General features: G+C 44.3%; 1 protein-coding gene across 9 annotated transcripts in view; it reads right to left on the minus strand.

Moving 5' to 3' along the window:
* Positions 1-24,256, minus strand: part of PKHD1 (PKHD1 ciliary IPT domain containing fibrocystin/polyductin) — a 368,588-nt gene that overhangs the window by 154,576 nt on the left and 189,756 nt on the right. For all 9 annotated transcript variants that reach the window (XM_064476570.1, XM_031434550.2, XM_064476573.1 and 6 more), the window contains 4 exons: positions 22,280-22,460; positions 20,664-20,859; positions 9,006-9,071; positions 2,620-2,748 (listed from right to left, as the gene is read on the minus strand). In XM_064476570.1, the coding sequence (XP_064332640.1) occupies positions 2,620-2,748; positions 9,006-9,071; positions 20,664-20,859; positions 22,280-22,460 (572 nt within the window). The remainder of the gene's footprint in view (positions 1-2,619; positions 2,749-9,005; positions 9,072-20,663; positions 20,860-22,279; positions 22,461-24,256) is intronic.

The following is a 24,256-nucleotide window of genomic DNA, read 5'->3' on the forward strand; positions in this document are numbered from 1 at the left end:
GATTCTGGTCCAAGGACAAGGCATTATTTTCCACAGACCGTAGAATCTTATAGTTGTGCTGGGCCGATCCTGCCGAACCCAAAGACTTAGTTCTGGTATCACATTGTGGATGGCATGTGTGACGTTCTTAGTGTCTATTCTGTGCCAGACTTGGGTGAACAAAGTGACTTGATTCAAAGGAGGTGGGGAAGGAAAGAAAGCAGGACAGCCAGAAAAAAAAGTCAAGAAGACAAAGCTACAAGTAGAAAGAGGAGGTAAATTCAATCCCAAGGTCCATCAGGGGTCAGAATAACAGGGTTTGCCAAAAATCAGAAGGGAAAACTCAGCCAGAACAGCGCCTATGTAAGACCCCAAACTGAACAGAACCAGGGATTAAAGAGCTGGCGGCTGTAACTTCCTGGAGTTAGAACAGGGCTTCACAGAGAAGAGAAGCGAGGCCACAAGAAACAAGGACTTCGCCTATTATGTATTACAAATCTGTTTTCATTCACTTCTTTTTCCGATTGAAAACTAAATAATGAACAGTAACAATTTAATAATCTTAACTTCTCTGATTTCCCCAATCACACTGAAGGATGAATTGGGAGATCCTTCAGACATCCAACACCCGGGCCGCCCACACATTTTTCCAAAGCACTGATTTAAGGGCATCTTCATGGAGAATTTGAGCTCTTCTGCGGCGGACCATGAATGAGGGAATAAAGGATGGTGGAGAACGCCAGGGGCCCCCAGCAACCGGGGCACACAGTGGATGCAGTCAAACTGCAGTGCCAAGCAAGAGAGCTAGAACTGCTCCCTCCTCACTCAGTGTTAAGGTCCCAAAGGATGTTAAACACTTGGCAACCTTCAAAAGCTTCTCTTGCTTCCTGCACAGAGTGGGGGGGAAACAGCTTGCTTAGTGGGAAAAAACCATAGCCCAGGGCTAATCCACTGGCTAGATTCATCAAAGAGATGGCTGAGACAGAACAGATTTTTCCTTTCTGTATAGAAATGACTCATGAGATTGTTTATTCAAAAAGTTACATCCTCCATCGAGAGAGGTGGAGGACGTGGGAGTGGGGTGGTCATCACAGTTTAAGTTTGTTTTGGGGCAGCCCACTCCCTCCATCCTCACCTCTGTGTGTCCACAGTCACACAGGCACCTCCATCCCCAATCCCAAAATGCCTAGAATGGTGGTCAGTATGTTTTGATCTTTTTGCCTTCATTTCCATCGTAAATAAAGCAAACACCACAATGACTCTTTTTGTTTACTCTTAGTCCTTTTAGAAAGGGAATGAACTTGATTGGTTAAGAATAAAGACTTGGAGGCAGACCACTTGGGTCAAAACCCTGACTCTGTTGAACTGCAAACTGTGGGACCCTGGACAAGTTACTTAACTGCTCTGGGCCTCTGTTTACTCTGTCAGTAAACACAGGGATGATGTTGTCACTCGTATTACAGAGCTATTGTGAGGATTAAATTAGTACATATATGGAGCATGATTTCCAAATATTGTTAGTGGTCCACAAATGTTTGATTCTAGCATTATTATTATTTCACAGATGACTAAACATTCTTCTTCCAGTACTGATCTTCTTTTATTCAGTATTACCGTAAGATGTTCAAAGTACACCGTAAGCGGGGGAGGTAGCTAGAGCTCAGTGGTAGAGCACATGCTTAGTGTGCACAAGGTCCCAGGTCCAATCCCTAGTACTGCCATTTAAAAAAAAAATTATCCATTGTCAAAATACATAGCCGAGGTATGACCTTCCTTGGCCTAGATGAAGTAACACATCGGATACGGACAGAGAAGAAATTCAAGATAAGGGCATTTTGTGGAAATAAATTAGTTTCTATGTCTCATTAACACAATTAAAGGCAAACGTAAGTGGAAATAGGTCTCTTAGAGGAAATAAATATATCTGGTCTATAACAGATTTCCTTCTCAGGCTAGGGAAATTTCCTGGGAGTTTCAAGAATTCTCTCTTAAGAATGAAGAATTTTAGAAGTATGGTGTCTATTTCTACATATCTGAGTGAGGAATCATTTTTCCTTTGTCATGTACACAAAAAGAGTTCCAGGTAGCTGGATGAATAAACAGATGAGAGCTTACATAGATAGACAGATGATAGACAGATTGATAGGCTTATTTTTCCATTTTATTTATCTGTTCCTTTTCCAGCATTTTTGAAAAATCATGGCAACAGAAGGCCTTGTCATTTTTTTCAGGACTACCTTTAAAAGACTCACAAAGGCCAAAGATAAGGAGGTATTTGCAAATTGCTTCTTTCTATATACTCTGTGTCTTTCAAACATAAGGATACTAGAAATTTCTATAAATCTGTTCTCTGGCACAGTAGAAAAATTACCCAGTTAGCAGTTTTTTTGGTATGAAGATGATTTACCCCACCTTTAATAGAGGTGAACCTTTAATGAACAATTTTTTCTCATTTTTACTGGGTTATGAAATTCCTCTCTTGGAATAACCCCCAAAGAGAAGGTGGTAGACATAAGCACCTACTCACTTCCACATTCTTTACTGTGTTGTTCAATGTACTTGAGTGACAGATAATCCCCAATGAGACTGACCTGGTCCAGTCTGTCTGTGACTAGTTAACCCATAGATTGTTTCACTCACTGGGTAAAATCAGGACGTCATCCCCAGGGCCTGGAATGGTACCTCTGTGTCCTCCCCAGCCCTCTTCCACGCCTTCCCACGCTTCAGGGAGGGACCACTTTAAAATCGATTCAGGTGCCAAGGTAGAAGCTAGAAAACAAAAGGAAAACAGCAAAGGTAACTATGAAAATCTGATTCACAATGACAACTTGCAAATTCGATCCCTATGTTAGGATGCTGGTGACAGTCGCTTCCCAAAGTAGCTGCCTTTAGACAGTTAATAACCTTCCACAAAAACATGTCATCACGTATAAAGCAAGTAATGATTTAATCCTTAGATGACTTCCACTTCTGGGAAAATATACTCTTCTTTCATTATTAAACGTTTGTGTTTCACCTTTATTATAAATATTGTAACATATGCTAATTGTGAAACATTTGGAAAATGCAAATATAGAAAGAAGAAGAAAAAATACTAATTGCCTGCTGTCTCGCCACCTAGAGGTAACAGCCATTAACCTTTTATTTGTATTTTCTTCCAGAATTTCTCAGCATTTTTATATAATTTAGACCCTATCACATGCGATTTTACATTCAGCTCTTATTTTACTTTGCTTAGCAGGTTTTCATATGCATTTTCTTTTTTTATTATTTATTGAAGTATAGTCAGTTACAATGTGTCAATTTCTGGTGTACAGCATCATGTTCAGTTGTACAAATATATATATTTGTTTTCTAATGTCACTAAAACTCCTTATAAACATACTTTTAATGGCTACATAATATTCTATCATATAAAAGATCTATAATTTACTTAAGCCTCTATGTTTGGCATTTAGGCTTTTTCTACTTTCTTTTTAAATTATAAAGAATGTAATATTAAGTATCTCCAAGCAAACCTGCCAGGATTCATAATTTATTCTTAAATCTTAGCAATGGAATCACTAAGTCAAAGGGTATTAATGCAATTAATACAGCTCTAAATGCAATTAAAGGCAGGGTAATAATCTGAACACCTCTCACTGCAGTAATGTACATACAGTTTGTATGTTACCCCTGGTTTTTATTGATTCAGCCACTGATGATCAAATGGCATTTTCTTTTCCACCATCCCACTGCCCTCTTCAGGAAATCAAAACATAAATCTAATCCTTTCCAGTGGAGACTGCACCGCACCACGCTGAAAGGTACCCAAGTGTTCATTTCTGGAATGTGATCCCTAACAGAGTCAGAAGGCCAGAGAGACTGTCTCAAAAGAGGAGGATGAAAAGATTCATAGACCAAATGTGCTTCTTCCAGGACAGACCTTCTTTTATTCAGCCTTAACTTAAGAAGTTCAAAGTAAACCATAAATGAAATTAGGTCTTTGGGGGGAAACATACTTGTCCTATGAAAAATACTTTCTTCTCAGGCAAGGGAGAAATTCTGGGAGATTCAAGAACTCAGGTAATGGAGGGTAATCTTATCTATTACTTGCTAATTTCACCAGCATGGATAATGGGTGCCTTCTCTATCAGAAGTGTCCTAAGAATAGTGATACAAAAAGGCATAAAATGTCGTGCTTGCCCCCAAGGGGGTAACAGCGTTGTGTAAGTACGGAAGTAAATATTGGGGGAATAGAGCACTGAAGGGAGTTCTCTTTAATGGTTCCTGACCAAGGGAGGCAGTGAGACATTGCCAGGGAAGGCTTCCTGCAGAAGAAGCATCTGAGCTGCATTGTGAAGGCTTAGGACCTACCAGCCTAAAGGGGGAGGTGGCGGTGAGGGGATGTGGTGAGAGTCTGCACCCCAGAGGGATGAGCACACGCAGTGACAAGAAATGAGAGAGCACGTGGAGGAACTACAAGCAGTTTGGTGTTGCTGAGTCCCAGAGCTGGAAGGAGGCAGGTGGTCAGGCTGGAGGAATAACCAGAGTTCAGAGTGGGAAGGGTGACAAAGATGGAGGAGCCAACGGTAGCTGCTGGGTTTCCAGCAGTGGTGTCAGGTGGGGATGCCATGAAGACAGACAGCGATGAACTCAGTTTGGGCCACAAAGAGTTTGGGGTGTCTCTGAGGAGATATATGGCAAGCAGGGGATGGCTGTGACTCTGAAGGATGGGAGAGAGCTCTGAGTCAGAGAGACGGATTTGGGCATCATTGGTCCAGAGGTCGTAACTGAAAATCTGAGCATGGTTGTGATGGCTCCAGGGGACTGCAGTGTGGAAAGAGAAAATGCCTGAGGTCAGAACCATGGGGAACACCCAACTATTTTGTCTACCTGAACCCAAATCCCCAGTGGTCACGGTCTAATTAGGGCCCTGGGGAAATGTAAAAGTATATGGATTGCGGTCAGGTAGAAATCCAAGGCAATTAAATTAGCACAAAATACACCACATGCCGTGGAAACCAGGCAGTGTCTGGGAACAAGCCTCACTCAGAAAGAGGCTTTAGGAATATTTATACACACCAATAATATGGGGCCTAAGTTTCCTTCCAACTTTGCCTCCTTTGCAATACTACACCCCAGGTAGGGTTAGGGTGGGGGCATTTGTTGAAATGGCCACTAACCAACATCCCCAAGGCCATAGAGAGATGTCCTTATATCCAGTGATTTTTCAAACAAGCAATGACCAGGTTCCTTAAAATCCTACTCCAAGCCTCAAAAAAAAAAACCTTAATTACTTCAATTTTTCTATCACAGATTTGGAAGCAAACATTCTTCACCTTTGTCATCATCTACACTCTTGTTTACAGAGGGTTGAAATGGTTTTTAATTGGACAAACTAAACCTTAAGGTAGCTATTCTAAGGGATATAATAATGAACGAATTTGATCATTCTATACCACTCTGCCTTAAAATAAGAAGAGAAGGCTATGTTTCAGTCTCCTGCAGAGTTATTAGATGCCCATACAGTTAACATCAGGCTTCTAGACAACTGTTTTTAACATAGAAAGTGGGGAGGAAAAGAAACTTAAAGAGTTAAAGAAGCCATCAGAGACATACAGGGAGAACCAGAAGAGGGAAATGACTTGGACGATGAAGAAATGGAGAATGTTAATAGCATTATGTCATTAATAGCAAAGTTCCAATAAAAGAGGGAACAAGAAGTGACTATTGAATGTGACAACCAGGGCATGGATGATCAAGAGAAGAGGGTCCCAGTGGAGTGGTGGAGGTGGAAGCCACTGTGGATTACAGTGGATCGAGGAACACACTGGAAGTGAGGAAGGCAAGACATTGGATCCTACCGCACAGCACAAGGAACTATATTTGATACCTTGCAACAGCCTATAATGAAAAAGAATAGGAAAAGGAATATAATTATATATGTATAACTGAATCACTTTGCTGTACTCCAGAAACTAACACAACATTGTAAATCAACTCTACTTCAATTTAAGAAATAATTTTTAAAAATTAAAAAATAAAAGCTCATTGAGGAATGGACAACTTTAAGATTTGAAACCCTCAGACTTTGATCTGTCTTCCCGACTTTTAGATAAATTAGACTTCTTTTGAAACTGGAGTCTTGGTCAGGACCAGCCTTCGCGATGAGCCCTCACCCCTACTTTCCTCTCAAATTTGTCAAATCAACAACCACCACAATTTGAGAGGGTCTTCAACTAGGTACATGAGCCAAATAGTGCTTTCTCCTCATTAATCCTTCAGCTACCCCAGCTTTTTATGGCTCCTCATCAGAAGGAGGCTGGTCTTCTGGGAAGTTTGCAGGAGCGATGTCAACTAGAGAAGGATACAGTATCCACGAATTGTGCTTTGCTTTGATTTTTTTTTAATTGAGAGGCACTGAACACAGGAAAGACGGAGAGGTTAACTTCACAAGATAAAGAGTCATTCACTGATAAAGTTCAGAAGCTGCTGGAAGGGGTAGGGTGACTTTAAACAGGAGAAAGACTGACTAGATTCAGAGACTAGAGGAAAAGAAAGAAACTTAGATCTGTGGCGAAAGGAATGGCATATTTAAGAAGAGATTATCTGATCATCTGAATATTCTGATACGACTATTGGCATCATTTGCAATGAGCCCCCACTGAAAAGACAACACGGTTGAGGTAAAGACTCTGCGGAAATATTTTTATCTCTCCATATTGTGGGTCGCTTCACCCGCCTCCTCTCTCCCATCTTTTAAAAAGCATCGTGGACACTGAGAGGAAGCCAGGGAAGCCACAGTGCTGGAGGAGAATAAAAGACTTGCATTGGGATCCTCACAAACCTGGGTACCATCTTGACCCAAATTAGCATAAATCCTTAGCCCAAGTCCACTCAGCACCTTGATGACAACCTTCACCAGCACCACCTCCTCTGCCTCTCCCAGCACTGGCCCACACGTATCCTAGTTCCTGCTGCCTCTGGAGTTTCCCGTCCACAACATCCCCACAAGGATGAGCACGATCTCGTACAAGGACTAAGCCCTCAGTGAACTGAGTGAGCTGACAGGCTCCGCAGCAGAACACCTTAACCCGGAATGTTTTTCCTGCATTACATACTCACTGGATCTCTGAGTGGGTAAATGTACTGATGAAACTCCATTATTTATTCCATTCTTAGTTTGTCAAAGACTCTTTGATATTGAAAACATTGTTCTATTTTCCATAGAGCTCTCCATTAAACAGAACATGCACCCACATTTAAATTTTGACATTAGCACACAGACCCCACACCATGGAAATCAAGCAACGTCTTTGAACTATATTAATAATAAGTATTTGAATATAATGAATGGTAATGGACTAGTTCTGTAACTCCCTGTGTCCTGTGTCTCAGGATAGTTTTCTATCCCAACCTATGTAGGCTAGGAAAACTGACTATATATAGTTGATTTTAATCTAACTCATAAATTAATATATGCCAAAAGTAATCTGAACACTTTGGGGTTTACAAGGTATAGCAGAAAGAACACTGGACTGAGCTGGAAACGAGTTCTTATCCAGGCTCAACCACTCACTACTGTTGTGACTAAACTTTAGGCTTCCGTGCTCTCATTTGTAAAATGGGGCAACTGGATAGGAGAGCCTGTGAGGTTCCTTCCCTTATTAAAACTCTACAACTCTATGAAGCATCAGCTTTCCATTCATTCAGCATGTTGTAAGCGACAGGCCAAGTGAATCATCTCCCAGTTAAACTGACCCCTGCTGAAAAGCCCTGGATACTGGCCACCCACAGTGTCCTTCCAAAGAGTCCCGAAGACAGAAATAGTCACACTAAGTGCTGAGTGGCATGTCATGCAGACTTAAGCTGCTTGGCCCAGGAGCGGCCACCCATAGGTGGTCTGGTGTCCTCCGAGGGGGCCTGGCACAAGAGCTCCCCGAACATGTAGGTCCCCTACAAAATGGGGACTGACCCAATCAATCGATCGAATCTCTTCTTGGGACAACCAGAGAGGAGAGAATTGTAAGACACTTTTCCTTGGTAACAGTTATTTTAAAAGAAACTTATTCCTTGATTAGTCACTTGATTGACATTCCTTGGTGACCATAAGGCCCCCATGAAGTCAAAGACCATTCCATCGTGTCCACCATTACAGCTCCCACCCACATCTCCCGTGAGAGGCAGCCAACAAACAAAGCCTTCTGAGGCACCTAAAGGAAAAAAAGTGATGAAGAACCAAGGACCTAAAGAGCCAATGCTATGGCAGCTCAGAAACAGACATAAAAACAAAGAATCACGTGTTTCTTAGTCCCATAAGCGTGGAGTAGTCATTGTCCGTATTTCTAGCTTAGCGTTTTAGTCCAATACCTGCAACTTCATTTACTTATTAATTTAAACGGAGGAATTAGATCATTTTCTGATTAGCCTGGGCTCTTCTCTGACATAACACATACACAAAAATGCCACTGGAAATCAAAGGAAAACTCAGCCTTTGAAAAGATTTATCCCTGCTGCAAATGTATAGTTAAACGGACTCAGGATAAACAAAAACAAACAATGAAATACATTAGAAGGTGCTTCTGAGTCATTTAGTCTTTGAGAGTTTAGCTTTTATGAGTTAGAAAGGTTTCACAGAACCATCTGACTTTGGGGACGATTTGTTTACCCTGATTTCCTGAAATTACTGGGAACAATTAAAGTTCTGAGATACCCTGAATTTTTTCTTTCCATTTGGTGGGGGTCTAGTGACTCATCTACAGATCTGGACTCCTGTGTGCACATATGGTCCGTAATTTATGAAATGTGCTTATTTACATGTCGTAATTCTTCCTTTCCAATGTTCTGAAGTGCACCATTCTTATATCTTTCTCTGACATGCAGACATCTATTTTAGCTGTAGGGGTCACACAATAAATTGTTGTCAGACATAAAAGCGTTCGGGCTGATCCCTGCCCTACAAACAATGTGATGGGAAGAATTTATAAACCTCTGGGAGGACATTCTGCTGTGCCAGGCAGTCTATTTGGTGGGTTAATACTCACCTGAAATAGTTGGAGACACACCTTCCCTCACCTGGAGACTCACTTGAACTTGGCCTTCACCTGAAACTGAAAACAAAAAGCCACCACTTGGATGTGATACAAAGATTCCCTTAATACAAAAGATATGCCAATGGAAGAAAGATGGCTTTATGCTAAATCCTCCCCAACCTAAGAAAATTTTCAAAATAAAAAAAAAGGAAGTCCTTGTTAGTTAGCTGAACAATTGATTTCCAGCATTTGGTTGTGATTGCTTTTATTTGATTAAACTTAATTGCAGTGAGGTTTCCTAGAGAATTGGCACATAAATAATTGGGGGGGGGGAATCCTTTAACCATATGTTCTGTGGAGGCCAATGATGGTCAGCAGAGCACCCCTCACATCCCATTTCCTCTCTATTGGTTTGAAGGCTCCACTTTCAGAATGCATGCATTTTTCACCAATAGAGTTCAGATCACCCATGAAATGTATTTGCTTTACCTTTCCCCAAACAAATTGTCCTTTTAATGAAGGCTTTTCTCCACCCCACCCCCCTCCTCCCATCTTCCAAACCAACTGAGCACATTTAAAAGGCCTGGGGTTCATTAATTTTAAGTGTTCAATAAATTAGTGGAAATAATCAAAAGGCCTGATTCTTTCTGATAATGACAATTTGATGTCAGTATAAACCAGTAGATTAAGCTGGGAACATATGCTCCTTTGCCAAGAGAGGCTGCTATAATTAAATAGTGAGTGCATCTACAAGGTGCTCTCACGCCTGATTAATTAGTAATCAGGTGCGCGAACCCCACTTTTCAGTAACACCTTGTCTCTTATTGGTTAATTACCTTTCCACCTTCTCAGATGTCAAGGAAGCCAGCACCTCCCACTACCGAAGGACCCGAGGCTGCTGCAGCCTTGAGGCTTCGGTCAGCCCCATGCTCTCCATGTGCCTTTCCCTGCAGCCCTAAACCGTCTCCTCCATCACAGGATGGGGCAGACAGACCAAGGATCATTCTTTCTAATTACAAAGCATAAGCTCCAGAGCATCACAAAGAAAATAACCCCCAGACACCCCTGATGAGACCTCACTGGTCCTTCTTTTGATCTCTCTTCTCCTTTAACATTTTCCTGTAATAACCTACAATGGAGCATAATCTGCAAAAGTATGGAATCACGAGGCTGTACACCTGGCGCTAATATCATACTGTAAATCAACTATACTTCAATTAAAAAATAAAATTTTTCCCATTATAAAAAGTCTGTGGCTTTCTTCTTACACATTTTGAGACCAGGCACAATGGCCAATGTGTTCGTTATGTGTTCTACTTGATCACGATGTCCAAAGCTTCATTTAAATTGTTTCTTTATACTGTTGCATATCTCACCCACTTTTCTAACTGAAATGATAATAATAATAATAATGAATAATAAAGCCACCAGCCCCAAATCTCATTTCTTTTTTTCCTCTGATGTCTAACTCACTCACTTCTGCTCATACTTGATCCAGGCATTTTTCTAAAGTTGAAAAGCACTTCTAAAACCACACTGTGATAATTATCGCAAGCTCACTCTTGATTTAATAAATACAATTGAGCATCAACTGCAGTGAATTGAGGATTCCCTCAGTCTTTAGCTTTGTCTCTACATCTTTGAGGGAGGGACTTCTCTCATGGACCTTAAGACACTAGACATTGTTGGGAATGTAGATACTTAATTTTCACAGACCAATCTAGAAATCCTAAGTTTATAGTGCTCTACTCTGGGTGCCGGGACTTAATGGTAAAACAACAACAACAAAAAAGCTCAATCAGAGAGAAAAGCAAAAAAGAATGTGAGGGGGAGGGTGTAGCTCAGTGGTAGAGCACATGCTCAGCATGCACAAGGTCCTGGGTTCAACCCCCAGTACCTCCTCTAAAAATAAATAAATAAACCCAATTACCCTCCCCACCAAAAAAATTTTTCAAAAAGATTACATAAAATTTTTTTAAATAAAATAAAGAGAAAGAGAACATGGCAAGAGGACATGCAAAAGTCTGTAACAATAGAACACCCTTGTATAAGAGAAAGGAATTAAATATCGTGATAGGATCAAACTTGAAGAAAGGTAAATTAGGGGTAAAAATTCCAGGAATCATTTGGAAAGGGAGGTCCGTTCATTTAAGGATGTTATAAAAATCATCCTCGTGAGTACTTTCCAAGCATCTGTAGATTTCAGTACATCTGTGCCGTCTGCCTTAAGACGTGGCTATTGAGATAAAGAAATTAAAAAAAAAAGTCACCCATTAAGAGTCTTCCAAAGCCACTCTGGCCACTTCACTATGACTGATTCAACCCAAAATAACTACAATTTATACCTAGGAGAGAAATAGTTAGGGTGGTGGGGGTGGAGAATAGCAACACCATTTTTCCCACTAGATAGAGGAGGAAGTTTGAAGTACAGGGAATATAATCAATGTACGCAGAATCCCCTGGGTGGAAAGGACACCCAGCACCAGGCACCGCAGTTAGGATGGCCGGGTAGACTCCTGTGCAGCAGTGATTTCCCTGGGGACTGAACGGGCCAACTCTGGACAAACCTGACCCCCATTCCAGGCTGTCCCACTTCCCTACGTCCACTAGAGCCCTTCCCGAGGCCCTGTTCCTGGGGAACCAAGGCTGTCCTGCCTGCACCTCTGGACCGGTGGCTTCCGATCTGAGTGGATGCTGACTGTTCATCCTCGACACGTGCACAAATGACGCCCACCTCCAGAGCCACCTCTTCCCCAAAGCAGACGATGAAACTAAAGCATGCACTGAAAAGCTACTGTTACTTTATTAAAGCAAGTGTGTGAATACCATTCAATCTAAGAGAAGCAGTTTCAGTGTCAGAGAAAACGGAGCAAAGTTACTGAAAGTGGGAAGAATCAGGAAAGTCTGGCGTCCTACACCACCGCGCCCGCACACGCCCCCTGCAGGTTGGTTCTGAGCACGCGAGCACGCCTCAGAGGGCTGTTTCCCCCCACATACCATTTCCAGGCTGTGAGAGGCCACAGGGAGTTGGGGGTGAAGTCCCCCCACCCACAACAGCCTGGATTTGAGTCCTGGGTCTTCCAGTTCCTAAATGTGGGCGCCTGATGAGTTCTGAACCTCACTCATTTCTTCTTAAAATGGGACTAACTGTACTGCCTACGTCATAGGGTAAGCCAGGTAACGTGCTCCGCCTAGCGCTTGGCTCAAAGGAACAATACACGTTAGTCATCATCAATACGGTTATGACAACACGCTCATTATTCTTGGAGCCAGTTGACAGAACCCAGGAAGTATGCTTTTGCTCTTTTTACGGCCGCACCTAATCACGGCGAGCCCTAGAATTCGGAGCTGTAAGCAACTTAACCAGACCCGCTGAAGTCTGCTAAGTGCTCTGACTCTATAAAAGGCAGTGTAAATGCGGTGTTGTTTCCAATTTGGATAAATACAAAGAAGGATAAAAATCATTTGAGAATAAAGGTATCGACTGGGGAAGAGCTTAAGAGCCTAGCACAAGCTGTGATATTGTACATATGTTTTCTCAGCGCTTCTGACTGCTGATTTTGTGTCTGTAATACGAGAATGGTTAATCTCCTTTGTTTATCGGTGGAGGCTCACTGCCGTTGATCCTTCCCAGATTGTCAGAATATCTGGTCGGTCCTTAAAAAGAAAAGAAGTCTTTGGGTCAATTATGGCCAAATTATTCTGACGAGTGCTATATGATCTAAGCTTGGTATAAACACAGACATCTAGGGAAGAGAGAAACGTTAAGAAAATGGCTCTCATTTAGAGGAAAAGGAGTTACCCATCTAGATCTGACCCTAGCGCCTGCTAGAGTTATGTATTGTGCTGGCAAATTTTGTCCTCGCCAGGGCCCTAGGGGAGAGAAAAATTAATTGATTCTCTCCCAGAGCAGGTACCATTTTTGCTTGGAATTTTGGAGGGAGAAAGTACCTGTCTATCTATAAAGAAAGAAACAGCTGGCATCTAGCAACAGACTCCTCTCCTGTTTCCTTCCTCATCCTGGCCCCACGCTCACTTGGCCACTGAGGTTTACACATGTACCAGGACCTCTCGCTCAGCCCGCTTTGTCTAATGTGAGTAGGCCGCGGACTCCACACAGAGAGACCACCACACACGACTACTTCCGCGTCTGCGAATTTCATCCAGTTTCACCCCGACTCGGGCCCACTCTCCGTCTCTGTCCGCCCCGGACCCAGACTCCAGCACCATCGTCATGGGCCACTGCTGGCTGGGTCCCCCCTACATTTTCACCTCTGCCTGCCTGGCCCTCCACCTCTGCCTCTTCTCCCGGCTCCACCCCACACACACCTGCGCACTCCTGCTGTTCCCCCTTCCCTGTTCAGTGAACTTAACCTCGGTCCCCAGAAATTAGCCTCTTTCCCTCAGCCACAAGGAAGGCTTTCTTGTCAACTGGTCCCAGGGCAGCTAAAGCTGGGTCCACAGGACCGCACTCCCGTCGGATCCCGGCCTCACGGAGACAGCCACCGAGTCACCTCGGCCCAAGTAACCCAGGGTCTTTTCAAGACCTTCACAGAAATACGACATGAAAATCCTGCGAACACCTGTGAGTTCCCTATTATTCCCAGTAACATTCATCCACGAAAGGGTGTAGTTTTCTTAAGCGTAAGAGTAAAAGGACTTGATCGAGATGCCAACAGATAGACCTGCATTAACCAGGCCTGAGAGTTAGCTCGATTAAACCTTCTTAATTAACGCCAAGAACAGTAACAGCTGCTCTTCCGACTCAGAGCAATGTTTGCCACGCTTGCGGAGGGCATGTGTGGCTCCTGGGCCCTGCAGAGATCGGCAGAACCAGAGCTCCCGGGGTGGGGGGGCCTGGGAGCGCTTTTCCGTACTGTACACTCCAAAATGTGGTTTGTTCTCAGAGGCAGGTGTTCTTAGCCAGTGAGGAGACAGACTCAGATAAAAAAAAATAAAAAACAGATCCTTATATTCACAATTCTTACTTTTCATCAATTATAGCAAAAAACTTGGAGACCACATTATATTCCCAAAGCATAAAATGCAAGGTGACGATTTTAGTGCTTTAAAAGTTTTATTTTAATAGTTATGAATGCTAATGTATTTTAGAGGAAGCAAGTGGGTCATTAAACCCATGATTTTATGAATATTATTGCTTAACAAGAGCTATGTTTTATTTATTTTGGGATTTTTTGTTTGTTCGTTTTTGGCTTGTTTGGTTTTTTTTCCGGGGGGGTAATTAGATTGATTGATTGATTTTTAGTGGAGGTACTACGGATTGAACTGAAGACCTCATGTACACACTCTACCCCTGAGTTATATCCACCCCCCCAAGATAGGTTTTAAAAGTAAGGCAGTGTGAGAATTGATTTACAAAAAAAAAAAAAAAAAAATCAGGTAGGTAATAGTACAGGAGGCATAAGAATGTGACAAACTGTGAAGGTGACACTCAAACAGGTCAAGTTGAAGCAGCACAGAGTTAACCTAGAGGAACAGGTTTTTTCCTACGCACAGAAGGAAGAATCGGTTTACAAGGGTGGGGATGTAAGCTTGGATTAAAACAAAACAAAACAAAACACTAGTACGCTAGAAAAAGCACCGAACCAGCGTCAGAAAGGCCACGTTTGGAAACTGGTTACACCGCTTACTACCTGCCTGGATTCAGGTCAGCCACCAGCATCAGTGAGAATTCGTTCCTTAGTCTTGAGTGATCCCTTGAAAAAGTATCTGATTCTGATTTCTGAGTTCTTCCTTCCTTCCTGCTTTCTTTCCTTTTGTCCCTTTCTTCCTTCCTTCTCCTTTTGGAGAAGTTGCTTATAATTGAGAGGCAAAATCCCTTCCCGCGTCCACAGTTCCTGTCCCATTCTCTGTATTTTTGCCACAAAGGTCCATGCACTTCCCTGAAGTCAGTCCTCTATATTACTGGTACAAATCCTTGGGGGTCTTTGGGGAATGAGTTTTCTATACAAATGTAAATTAATTTATTAACTAGAATGCTATAGATTGCCTTCGAGGGCCTCAGCGTGGGGAGGGCTGCACAGTTTCAAAGGATTATGATTCTGCTCATAAAAATCTTCCCCAAGACCTCAGGGGAGCCAGTTGAGTCCTGTCTCCTCCTTAGACCCTCACAAGATTCCTTCTCAAGGAATCGCATGGGGTTTTCTGGACCAGCTGAAGATCAGAAGAGTGGAGGCAGCAGCCTGCCCCATCCCAGCGTCCCAGCACTTTGAGGAAAAAAGCACCCAGGCGGGATCCTCAGTCTCCTAGCTGCGAACTCCCGAAAACATTCCTTATTCTCAGGTTCTCCCAAGTTAAAAGCATCTTCCCTGAGCCTTCTGTGTGATGTGACTTGAGTACTTTGGGGGCAACAAGCAGAGACAATGAAGACCATCTGTCTTTCCATGCGCAGCCCTTCTTGCCAAAGAGCCAGCCTTTATCCTGGCGAGGGGGATGTTTGGAAACAAGCGCGGGCTGGTCTGGCTAGACGTGTCTTTTTTCAGACCGATGAGAAGAAGGTGGTACCCAGGAGCCGCTGAGCCTCGCAGGCGGACTTTCTCAGCTGCCGCCTCACACAATGTCCCGGCTGGGCCGCATCCTGGCCACGCGGGTGGGGGCTGTGTGAACTCGGGAGGGCAACTGTGAATGGCTCGGCATCTGATATGAATTTATCACCGGCTGCCGGCCGGGGCGGGAGAAGGCAAGGGGAAGGGGCCGTGAGTGTTTAATGCACCCTGCCACAACCCAGCAGTTTGCCCTAAAGAGCCTCTTACCGATATAAAAGGACAGGGTCAAAAGTAAGTTGACCCCGGACAGAATGTACAATTATTAGACGAGGGCTGTGGACGAGCAGCTGCTGGGACCCCACTGGTGCCTCATCGGGCTTCCAGGAGGCAGAATGGGAATAATCAACTCAAGATTGTTTTCTCCACCCCTCTCCACCCACTGCCACCCCCAGCCTCGTCCTCCTGTTTGGGGCAAGTCCCATTATATTCCTACAGGAAGACGCCTCGCCCTCCCTGGCAGCTGCAATAATCGTGTCCCTATTGTGATGAGGACCTCCTCCCAGCCACCCCCCTACAAGTGGCCATTGTCAGCGCAGAGTCAGTGATTACATGCTCCGCCTGATGCTCTGGGGGCCCCAGCTGCCTAAGTTCTGACACACGAGCGTGCGGAGGGCCGGGGAGGGGGCCGGTGGAGGTGAGGGCAAGAAGTAGGGGGGGTGGGACGGGGATCCCACGTCTGTGAGATGGGACGCCGACATACCAGACCTTCTGCATAAGTCAAGCCCAGAACAAATGAGGCTTTATCAGGCCCCGGTGACAAGGGGGTCTCATCTCCCTTTGAAGTGGAGCAGAGCATGGGGCCCGAGCCGCTCTCCCTCCTTTGGACCAAGCAAACATCCTGCTTTTGATACGCTACACGCTCATTATCTCTGCCCCATTTAATGATTTTTGATTGAAGGGTGGCGGCTGGGATGCCGAGAAGATCGTTAGAGAGGCTCCATGCAGCCAAGCCCGCAAGAAAGGCTCTCCTTGTGCCTGGGCCTAAATTCGGAATTTCTTAACAGTGTGCGCTTGTTCTTAGCGGCAGATAAGGGCTGAGCGTGAAATTCTTAATTAAGCAATAAATAGAGAGTGGGGTGTCAGCAGATGTAGCCAGTAGCCATGGCAACGGGAATCACATGGGCCAGAGAGCTGAGATGCAGGCCTGGGGCCTGGGCCTGACTGACAGCTGAAGAATCCGACAAAGCTTGTAAACCAGATTAATTAGCTGACTAATTATTTCATAGCGTTAATGTAACTAAAAAATAAAAATAGTTCACCATGAACTGAAACATCCCTGGGAAGAAAAAAAGAAAGAAAGAAAGAAAACCAGCGGGGACAGAGGCAATGGGAAACTGGCTGCGGAAGGCAGGGGCAGGAGCTGTCGGGGAAGCCGACCATAGAAACGGGGAAGTGGGCTCGCCGGGTCTGACTCTGACTTTGCAACTATAAAGGAACACGTGTTCCACCGTCAGACCCACCGGCAAGCCCGGCTCAGCCCTTACAGTTCTCCACTGCCATTCATAACAGTTTATCACATCAAACACCGCCCCTCCGGGAGGCTAACACAAACCACAGCACACAAGTACTTCACTTGTGGTCTATTCTGTAAGTAGCTCTTTGGGCAGAAGTCTCAGGGGCTTTAGAAAGGCACCCTGAACCAGTCTCCTTAAGAGAGCTTCTTAAATGAGCAAAGTTATCTTATTCTGTGGGTAACAACTGCTTACATTGTGTGGTATTAAGATTCAATCCAGGGACCAATATATCATAGATGTCATGTTAACAGGAATCTGTTATCTGACAAAATCTAGTCAAGGAAGATAGAATGAGACTCTATCAGACAAGTTACCACAGATACACTGAGTTCGAGGCACACGAGCTTGTTAATCTTCTGGGGTAAGAGCAACATTCTAGAGAAATAACTTACTGAGAAAATGTGCGGTCAAACAACACGGCATGCTAATCGCCCTGGAAGATGTCTGGGTGTTTTGTGCCACAATTCCAAGAGGTAAGTACTCTTAACCTCGTTGGTGGAGCATTTATCATCTCATGCCCCAAGTTAAATAGCCAGCCAGCCACTGATCAAAACCTGAGGCCGGAAGCTCTGGCCAGGAGCCTTCCAAAGAACCTGCATTCTGTAAGACACCGGCTGAACAAAGACAAAACTTGCCTTGGTGAAGAAGAGAAAACATGTTATATGTGCAGGAGTTTTTCTTTGTCACTGGGGATCGGTAAGAAGTTTTCTCCCACAACCCTGCCTGGCACGCTCCCCCCCCGCCACCCTTTTCAGTCAGTGGTCCATGATTCCTGAGCGGGCAGCACACTCTAGTGGAGGGCTGAACACCCAGGAGCCGGAATGCCTGGGTTCCGGTCTTTGCCCTTCTCGGCTGGGTCGAAGACTGGTCCGGCACCTTAAATCACACACCAAGCAGCCAAACAGAAGAAACGAAGATAATTGTGATTTTTTGCAAACTTCCTCTCCGGGGGTGGGGGGATGTGGTAGGGTTGCAAACAAACAATACAGAAGACAGGCCACTTAGAAGTGGTCAAAGAATGAGAGAAGCACAGCCAACTGTCACTGGAGCAGGACTCGGAAGGAAAGGGCAGCTGGGGAAAGGAGCCGGGCCCCCCACGCCCACCCCGCAAAGCCTGTCAGGAAACTCAGTGGACCTGGAAGAGGTCAAGCAGTTTCCCTACGGTAAAATGAAACTTCAGTGTACACAACTCTCCCCATGATTTTTGGGTTTTGTTTTTTTTTTTAATCCCAGGAATATGTCCACATAGACTGAGGTCTTGACTTCTCTTCTTGGAGTAAATGTATTTTATGCAAATTATCCCAATCACAGACCTATAAAGTCACAAGGTCCAAAAACAAACAATTAAGTGGAAGTAACAAACTAATCATTAGGTAACCGGAACTCTATTGCCTGGAGGCTTTTTGAGGTGTCAGCTACCACTCCCTCACCGCCATTACAGCACTGGCCTACGGAAAACATGGTAGCCTGATGGTCAACTGCCTAGCGATGGTGTCAGCTCCACACGGAGGACATCCCAGTCACACCACCCAATATAGCTGCATGGACACCAGCATGGAGGGCCAGCGTGAGCCTCAGTTCCTCCTACGTCCTCAAGTCCTCCCTGGGCCACCCCAGGAATGGGAACAGATCTGGCTTCGCCACCCACCTACTCCATCATTCAGAGGACAGAGGATGTACAGATGGCCGCAAAAGCCACTGCTTGGAGCACTGGGCATCCTCTCCAAGGAACCAGGGTCTCCACCCTTACTAAACATTCCATCAACCCTCTGTGACTTCCTGTTCCTGGTCCAACTCATGTTATTCCAAAGTGGACATACGAAGGTATTCTGATATAAAGAATCTTTAATGAATAAAGGCCATCTGCCTACTAAAAACGGTTTATACTGAAATAGTCATCTACATCACAGATACGCACATACATTCATAGAGATGTACATCACATGTAAATATATATGCTACATACTTACATAGATGTGCGTGTGTACCGTGTTTATAAATACAGTATAATAGTACAACTGGCTATTAATTCAATAAATAAGCTAGCAAAGGGGAAGAAAATCTATAGCTGCGTGATGATTTTTTTTTTTTGTCTTTATGCCACAGTTGTTCTCGTCTCATGTTTGGCTTATGTCTGTTCAAATTAGCTTGCAGTTCATGAACAAAATCTGATCAATGGACAAGTCAGGCTCCTCAGAACCACGCTAAGTAATCAAACAAGAGCAGTTTGAAATGAAAATTTTGTTCCCGGATATATATCAAGTCAACAGCCGGAGTAAAAGTTAATGGCAACTGTTTGCTCTTACTTAATGGCTGCATTTGACTCTAGAGGTAAAATTGTCTCTGGGATCTCTTGTCCATCCTGAGATTTTTTTTTTTAGAGTTTTAGGTGACATTTATGGGTGGATCAAATCAGAAATAAAATTTGAATGGTACAGTTCAGTGCAAATAAAATATAAAACAATCCATTTGGCAGAGGCTTTAAAAATACCCAGGAGGCACCATCCTCTCCTCTCTGGGGCTATTAAAATGTAGTAGTCCCCAGGTTCAAGTGTAGATCAGACTCAGTTGACAAATGGTGAGACACAGTGAGAGGGACAAGGGACTCAGGATGACTGCCAGCTCTCTAAACCCGTAGGGCCAAGTCTGGCTTGTGGAAGAGGCTGAGACTTGCCATGGTAGACATGGCCCTGAATTTGACCCAAACTGTCATTCTAGAGACTCATTTTGCCAGATTCCCCTTCTCGCAGACCACACGGAGCTAAGGTCGGTGTAAGTGGACGCCACAGCGCTCAGAGTGACCAAGGCCGCCGTGGTCTGGCCCTGACCCAAACGCTAGGCTTCCATGAAACATGCACCAAAGAAGGAAAGGAAATCCTTCTGGTCCCTTCACTCTGCAATCACAGGAGGGTTTCCAGTCCCATAACATGAGGCTCCTGGACCCTTCACCCTGATGCTGCATCTGACACAGGACGAGATCGCTCACCCCATCCAACCCCACCCCGCCCAGCTCCTCGGGTAGCTCTCCGTGCAGCTCACCTTCCTGACCTCAGATTCCCTTCCAGGAGCCCCCTCTCACCTTCCACATTAACTGCACCCTTCATCCCGCCTCTCTGTTACCCATCGCCTGGAACACTTTACTGTTGTTTATCTGTGATGGAAAACAGCCCTCCTGTCTTTACATGTGCACTCGATCTCTCTATAAATACAACATTGCCTTAACGTGAATTAAAAATATTCATAACAAAGTCGATGATGTCCTTGCTCTAGGTAAGACACAATGCTAAAGGATTTTACATGTTCTCCTGTACTTAATTTCCTGTCCTTTAGCTAGGTCCTTTTATGACCCCATTTTACAGATGAGGAGGCTGAGGCTTAGAAAGAATACTGGCTGAGCACCCCACAGCCAGGAGGTGCCGAAGCTGGGATTTAAAGGCAGGCAGTCTGACTGCAGAGCCCAGCCGTTTAACCATAACACACAGCTGTCCTTTTCTGTTCCCCATTACTTTGGAGCACAAATGTTTGGGATTCAAAAGTAAATTGTGTTTTCTGACTATGTGCCCTCAAAATGCGTGTCCAATTATACTTACCCAGATAGGTGAGCTGTCTCAATTGGCTATCGAAGTACCAGTCACAGCCTTGGTCCTGACCAGGTGATGGGAGAGACGGAAGGGCCCGCCCCACGCGACTCCCACACTTTAAAAGGATGTCAGGATAAGACCGCATATCTCTGTGCACCAACAGCAGGTAGTTTCCGGGAGCAAAGCTGTCAAATGTTGCTGAGTACTTGAAGTGAGAGAAAAACACAAAAAGGCTCATTTAGTAAGGAAGGCTTCCCCCTCCCCACCCCCCAAAAAAAAGAGCTACAAAGAACTCAGTTGGAGTAGCACAGAAATAGGACAGTTCACAGCAACGACTTTCCTGGTGGTAAATGGGCTTCCTTAAATTGACTCCATAACAAAATCATAATGAAAGCTACGAAATCCTACCACGTGAGGACTGAAAGTCACCAAGTTCTTTTTATTTAAAAATTTCAATTCACAGAGGAGACAGCCGAAGCTCAGACAAGCGAACTGACTTGTCAAACAGCAAGAAGAGACAGAGCCATGCCGAGAACGCCTTTCCAGTCTTCCCCATAACTCACACAGGGGGGCAATGACAACAGTGCCGCCCACTTAGAACAGTAACAGCTCACACTGTCGAGCATTTGGTACGTGCTCGGGTCATATCAAGTCATTCAGTAATATGACATTGAGCCAATGATTTTGACTGCTATGAGTCATATCAAGGCATTCGATCCTTAGAAGACCCTGGGGGTTGTCATGAGTACTGCCCCATTTTACAGATGGGGACACTGAGGTAGGCAGTGGTTCAGTAACCTTCCCCACATCACAAAGCAGGAGAGTGCTGATGTGGGATAGAAACCCAGGTGCCCACCGCCAGAGGCACCATTCTACTGCCTTCATCTTCCCAGAATGGAAGGGAGAGAGGGGCGCGTACTTTCTGAGAGCCCTGCTGAGAGACTCAAGAGGATTCTGCTTTGAATTCCTCAGAACTGTGGCACACCTGTTTCCCGCTCCCTAAGACCTGTTCTCATGACCCTTAGGAAGAATGCATGTGATGAGACAGGAAGAAAGAAGTGTGTTAAAAGGAAGAAAACAGCTTGAGAGAATCACTGGATTTTTTTTTTCAGAAAATGTACCCACTTTCCACATGGTTATTCCTACCTTCCCGCCACAACCCCAGACCATCTGACTTGACCCAAAGGCCAGCGAGACCTTCATGTGCAAGTTAATCTTTGACCACAAGGTGGCAGTGTGCAATGTGAAAATGCCTTGTGAAGACATTTATCTCTTGGCTGTAAAAAAATATTTCTCTGGGGTAAGTTGGTTCTTAACCCATAATAGAAGAATACAATCCCACAGAATGCTTCGAAGCTGTCTTTCATTGTATTAATAAAGTTAAAATTTCATGCAGGACCATTCTGTGTTCAAGGTGAAATTTAAACAGATTCTAAAAATTTCAAGTTTAAAAAAAGAAAAAAACGTATCTCAAATTCAGTTTACACTCACCTGGTCAAAATTCTGCTATAGTTTTCTTGATCAGCACCAGAAGATACTAATACCTGCAAACTATTATGTCACAGAAGGACAGATGGGAACCCCTGGGGAATGGAGCCTGCCAGCGACTGGGTGCTGGGGGTTACCTGCAGAGAGCTGTTGTTGGTCCAAGGGCTCTCAAATCGCAGTGAGTAGGTCTCTTGATCCAGGAGCAGGGCCATCCAGCCATTAGGGTTAGACAGTGTGTCGTGCACATAACTGACAGTGGTGGTCTTGTTCCTGCTGTCCGTTATGGTTAAATCATAAGAAAGTTTCGGGGCATTGGCTCTAGGATGATTTAAAAGGAAAAAAAAAAAAAGACTGTAAGTTATTTGTCCATCCTGGATCTAAGGCATGCCCACGCCTCTTCCATCAGTTGTAATCCATCTTCTATCTTCTCCACGTATGTCTCTTGTCCGGATGTCTATGGAGGTTTTAGCGGTCATGGTGTGGATCCAAACAGGAATGGCCTCAGCCACCATTCCCCAGCACGAAGAGGCCCCAGCTCCCCTCCTGTGGGCTTACACTCCTGCCACAGTGCCTCAGTGCTGGTGGGTTTGCATCTGTGTTTGCCAACATGGACTGTGACATCCCTGAGTTAGAGACATTTCTCTTTTTTTAGCTAATCCTGCCTCCGACACCAGGCCCTGCACACAACACGTGCTCAGATCACATCTGTCTCATGAATGGAGGATGCACGGAGGAACTCTCCCCAAAGCAGCTGCTACCAACCTCCCAACGTACAGAAAGGGTTTCCAGAAGAACTGCATTTTACCTAAGTGAGGAAACTGAGGCCAAATACAGCAAAAGGAGTATGCGGGTGTCATGGCTAGAACTAGAAGGTTTTAAGTTTCTACAACTTATTCTACACGCCCATCCCAGAAAGTGATTTTTAAGACTTCACTATAATGTAAATAGATCTTGCCCCATGCTAGACCATAAAAGAAAGTCAAAATGGATAGGAAAAAAAAGTAAAGCAAAAGTTAAAAAAAAAATCAACACATATTATGACTGTCCTTCCCCCTCTGGTTTAGTTTTCCTGAGAATCTTTTAACTGTGGCATTTGCTGCAGGCAGATAATTAAATTCTCAAAGTAGAGGGAAATGAGACAAAGGAGGATGTTGGGTCTTCAAAGTGAGGTGGGGCCTGAGCACATGGAAAGCCAATTTACAACCCACTGGCATATTATAAAGAGGAAACTGGTTTTAGTGTTAAATGCTTGGGCACCATTGTCAAACAGGGGTCAATCTGCATCTGTGTTCACGAGGTGTATGAACTTGGGGGGATCACCAGCCCTCTTTAAGTTTTAATGTATTTCTTTTTATAATGCAGACAATACAGTATGTAGCTTACATAGTGACTGTGAAACTTACAGCAATAATCTACGTACGCAGCTGACCATCACCAAGGCCAACAACGTCGACCTACGGCTCATCGAAGAGAGAACCTCAGACGTGGCAAACCTGGCAGGTTTGCCACTCTGGCTCCCTATTTTAACCTCTAGAGGTTTATCCAGGATATCTGCTCACTTAAAAGCACACTCAGAACCTTTGGCGGTACAGAGCTTTCGCCCCGGCAGTGCAGTACTTGATACATACTTCTTGGAAGGTCAAGTGTGTTTGTGTCATCTATCAACTAACAAAATGACAGGGATGAAGAATGCTCGGGGCACCTGGAATGAAAGAACCTCTCTTTTCCAGATGTCCCAGTGCAATAGCCACGGAGCCTTTAGAAATCTCGGTGGGGAGACTTCTTCCCCTCTTTGGAATTGGAATACCCAGGGCTTTTTTTCCGCATACGTATCAGGATTTAGGTGGGAACTAAAGGACAGTCCTGGACTCATAGTCTCAGGATCAGAACGGGCATGAAGGTCGCTTGTTCCAGCACCCATGTGGGAATTCCCTCTGTATTTTGTCTTCCAGTTGTGGGATGTTCACATCCTCAAATTCCTCCTCCATTTATGAAATTTATTTTTAAATTTTAGACAAGCTTTAGGAACCTTCATTTCCTTCCTTGTATTTTCTAGCCTCTCTCCTCAGCCATCACAGATCTCTCTCCCTCTGACTGAAACCAAGAGTTCCCGA

This window comes from Camelus dromedarius, chromosome 19 (genome assembly GCF_036321535.1).
Source record: "Camelus dromedarius isolate mCamDro1 chromosome 19, mCamDro1.pat, whole genome shotgun sequence".
Taxonomy (NCBI): domain Eukaryota; kingdom Metazoa; phylum Chordata; class Mammalia; order Artiodactyla; family Camelidae; genus Camelus; species Camelus dromedarius.